The following is a 3,955-nucleotide window of genomic DNA, read 5'->3' as shown; positions in this document are numbered from 1 at the left end:
AATAAAGACACTAAAAATATCTTTTTTTTAAGACGTTTACATGTGTCATATTATTATTGGATATCTTTATTAAATCAATTAATAATTTATTTTTTAATAAATAAGAACAAAATCGATTTATTATAATAACAATAATAAACCCAATTGTCGGCATTATAATTATTAGACCTAATTTGATCTGATCGAATTACATAATCTAAATCGAATATTTTTAAATTTTTTATAAAACGACAAATATATCCCTGACTTTTTGTTTTACGAACATTTAAATCCCTAAAAATTAAAAAATATAATTAAATTCCTAAAAAAACTAGGTTTATTGATATTGTTATAAAAAAATCGATTTTATTCTAATTTGTTAAGAAATTAAAAAAAAATCGATTCATTAATATGTCCAATAATAATACAACACATAAACATCTTTATGAAAGCATTTTTTTAATATATATTTTATACTGATAACTGATTTTGCGGAGGAATTTGAGCGTAGAGCTTACATAGTTGAACATATTATTGGTAGGTTAAAGGTCGCTATATCTCCTGTATGGGAGCGTACCATTTTGGCTACAAAAAGCCTACTCATAAGCTATATTTCTACTCATCACACACTGCTATTCCTCTGCCTCCTGCCTCTGTTCTTGGCGCCTCTATATCAATCATTCTACTATCATGTACTATCAATATTCTTCTTCTTCTTCATCACAAACATTCCCCTTCTGATTCCAAATTCTACAATGGCTGAAGCTTCTACCACCTCCTCCACAACACGCTCCCCTAGAAAACAGAGCAAGCCCAAGAAACCCAGAGACTGCAGCAAGCACCCCGTCTACCACGGTGTTCGGATGCGAAATTGGGGCAAATGGGTTTCGGAAATTCGCGAGCCTCGCAAAAAATCTCGAATCTGGCTCGGCACCTTCGCTACGCCGGAAATGGCGGCGCGTGCGCACGACGTCGCCGCCTTGTGCATTAAGGGCAAAGCAGCCATTCTTAACTTCCCAAAGATTGCTAAATTGCTCCCTAGACCAGTCACGCCGACTCCACGTGACATCCAGGCCGCGGCCGCAGAGGCCGCGGCCATGGTAGACTTCGACTCTGTTTCCTTTGACTCGGAAGAAGTAACAGAGGAAACAGAGTCGTCGGAGCTGAGCGAGATTGTAGAGCTGCCAAATATAGAAGAAAAGAGCTTCGACTCGGTGGACTCGGGGACTGAGTTCATGCTTCTTGACTCGGTGGACAGTTGGGTGTTCCCGCCAATGGCGGCTTCAACTTTGTCGGAAATGATGATGATGTTTGAAGCAGAAGACATCTCTGCCTCTGAGTGTGTGGTTCCAATTTGGGGTTCTGTTTAGTAGAAACATGAATCATTCAGTTCCAAAGTGTTTGGAGGTGTTCGTGAGTGTTGCCTCATTTTGCTATCATAATCAGATGTTGCCATCAATGGCTGATTCGTTATTTTTGGTCTAACTGTAATATAATGCTTGCTTTCTCTGTTTCCTTCCTCTTCTTCTACAATGATCTTCTTTGTTCTGAGAAACTTTCCTATGATCAAATGATTTAAATCTTAATAATGTATAAAAGAGGTTTTTAATTTTTTTTTATCCTAATCTTAATTATTGGAATCATGATGATATCACTCATATCATCAGTGTTTACTCTCCAATGCTTATATTGTTATGTCACTGATTTTCCCGTCACTTTATTAAGTTGTTTAATAAATTATTAATTATATAATTTTTATTTCCTGACAAAGTTACATTTATTCTTTGTGCATTATGCTTAGATAATTGAAAAATAATTTTCTTCATGATAATGAGTCATTTAGTCAAGGATTATGAACCATTGAGAATTCTCCTCTCTTACCTACCAAAAAGAACTACCAATACAATATAGAGTTTTTTTAGTGTATCAATATGATAATAGTTTAAAATTATTATATGATAATATTAAATTATCTAGTAGTATTTAACTATAAATTTCATATGAAGATAAATTATATGCGATTATCCACTACAATATAAACATAACAAAAATTAATTAAATTAAATATATACTATGAATTTAAAATGAATAATAAATCATCAAGTTCTTAATATAGTGCTGAGTAAGGAAAGGTACGAACGAGGTTAACGCGTGATTCATGCTTCATGGCAATTATGCAATTCTTCATACATGATTACATGGTAAACAGTAGTACTTTATTCGTTTCCTATTATTATTAAATAAGGTGGTCGGAACTTATTTACTTATCACTGTTATCAGATTGAGGCATTTAAAAAGAAAACATCATAAATAAATATTATAAATTGACGGGTCTAAAAAATATCTTTTCCGAAATCTTTCTCGCATATTTATTTTAATAATTTTAAATATTGTATGAATTACAAATTTGCAATTCATCATGCCTTTATAAATGTGATTTTAAATTCAACAAGGTTTTTAATATATTATTAAAGAATGTTTCATTACTTATAGAAATTTAGTAAACCTCAAAATTTTCGTCCATTACAAAAAATGCACGAGACAATTCATTGTTCAAGTTTTGAAAATAATACATTTTTCTCTCAATATTTAAAAATAATTTTATACTGATATTCAATTAAATGTTATTATAGAAATATATATATATATATATATATATATATATATATATATATATATATATATGAGTTTAACTAATATGTATTTAAAATTGTTATTAATAAAAAATTTTAATAGGGCAACATGCAAAAAAAAGGGGGGGGAGAAAAACGTGTAGGGAAACATAAAATTGATTTCCACGTTCTTTAATTATTATTTCTTTATGAATTTCCAGCATTACTTATATACAAGGCTTACGTTGGATAGGAATTTAATCATTTTAAGAACATAAGTATTTGAAAGTATTATTGTAGGGAGAAACAAAGAAACTAAAAGAAAAGTGTGAAAGTGTTACGGCCAATTAAGTTGATACTTTGTCTAATTCGATCTGGTGTATAGAATTATTCGACTCAAATGGTCGATTTGACGGGTGTCGTGCGTTCGGACCATGATCTGGGTACTTATTTTTTAGCAGTTAATTATCTGACAGTTGAAAAAAAAAATTTTAAGAAAAGCACCAATCCTGTGGGACTTGTCTTATTGACAGGGTATATATGGAGAAAGTCCTACCTTTTTCTCACAGTACGTCACTGTCTCATCTTACTCTTATTGTCATCTGTACTATTTCTGACTTAAGGATGCAGGTAGTGCCCCCTTCACACCACAACGGTTCGAGAAGTCGTCTGCCCTCACATCTCGTTCATCAGGCACCAGATTTAGGCTGACTTCCACTATCTCATCTCGAGAACATCTCAAACGAGTTAATACTCAAAATCGTCCCTGAAAGATACCCCGATCTCCATTTTAGTCCTCAAAAGATAAAATTAATCAAATTTGTCCCCCAAAGATATCCTACTTGATCACATTCGTCCTTCCGTCATTTGTTGGCAAACGGCCACTGACGTGGGCCGTTAACTGCCAACGTGGCAGACAACCAAAATGACGCCGTATTGGTAGAAGGCTCTCCTAGCCTTGAAACGTCGCCGTTCTTCTCATCTTCTTCACAGTTTTTCTTCTTATTCTTCTTTACATCATCTTCAATTCCCAAGCCTTGCAATTCATCAATGCAAGGTTTTTCTTCACCTTCCCCCAATTTAGCTCCTTCTCCAACCACAATTTCATCCATAACCTCCTCCACTTCGCAGCTGCTACCACCAGAGACCTTCACCTCATCGCCGCCTTCTTCGCACCCTTTCTCGACGGCACATGCTCCGGGCAGCTCGTTCTCCAGCTCGATCCCAATCACAGCATCAGAGGTTCCCTCGGCTGCGGCTGGCAGTTGATTCTCTTATCCGCACTCCGCACTCCGCACAATGCTTTCGGTGGCAGTTTCTTCTTCTTCTCTCTCTTCCTCCCTCTTCCATTCCCCTTCACTTCT

General features: G+C 34.7%; 1 protein-coding gene across 1 annotated transcript; it reads left to right on the top strand.

Moving 5' to 3' along the window:
• Positions 1 to 612: 612 nt before the first annotated feature.
• Positions 613 to 1,684, top strand: LOC130941272 (dehydration-responsive element-binding protein 3-like). The gene has a single exon (XM_057869710.1). The coding sequence runs from the start codon at positions 735 to 737 to the stop codon at positions 1,347 to 1,349; it is 615 nt and encodes a 204-aa protein (XP_057725693.1). The 5' UTR covers positions 613 to 734; the 3' UTR covers positions 1,350 to 1,684.
• The last annotated feature ends 2,271 nt before the right edge of the window (positions 1,685 to 3,955 follow it).

Source organism: Arachis stenosperma, chromosome 7, assembly GCF_014773155.1.
Source record: "Arachis stenosperma cultivar V10309 chromosome 7, arast.V10309.gnm1.PFL2, whole genome shotgun sequence".
In the NCBI taxonomy this organism is placed as follows: domain Eukaryota; kingdom Viridiplantae; phylum Streptophyta; class Magnoliopsida; order Fabales; family Fabaceae; genus Arachis; species Arachis stenosperma.
The sequence above is the reverse complement of the archived record's forward strand: the minus strand, read 5'-3'. Positions and strand labels throughout refer to the sequence as shown.

Coding starts and splice junctions, on each gene's coding strand:
- LOC130941272 (XM_057869710.1), top strand. CDS start 735: ATGGCTGAAGCTTCTACCACCTCCTCCACAACACGCTCCCCTAGAAAA.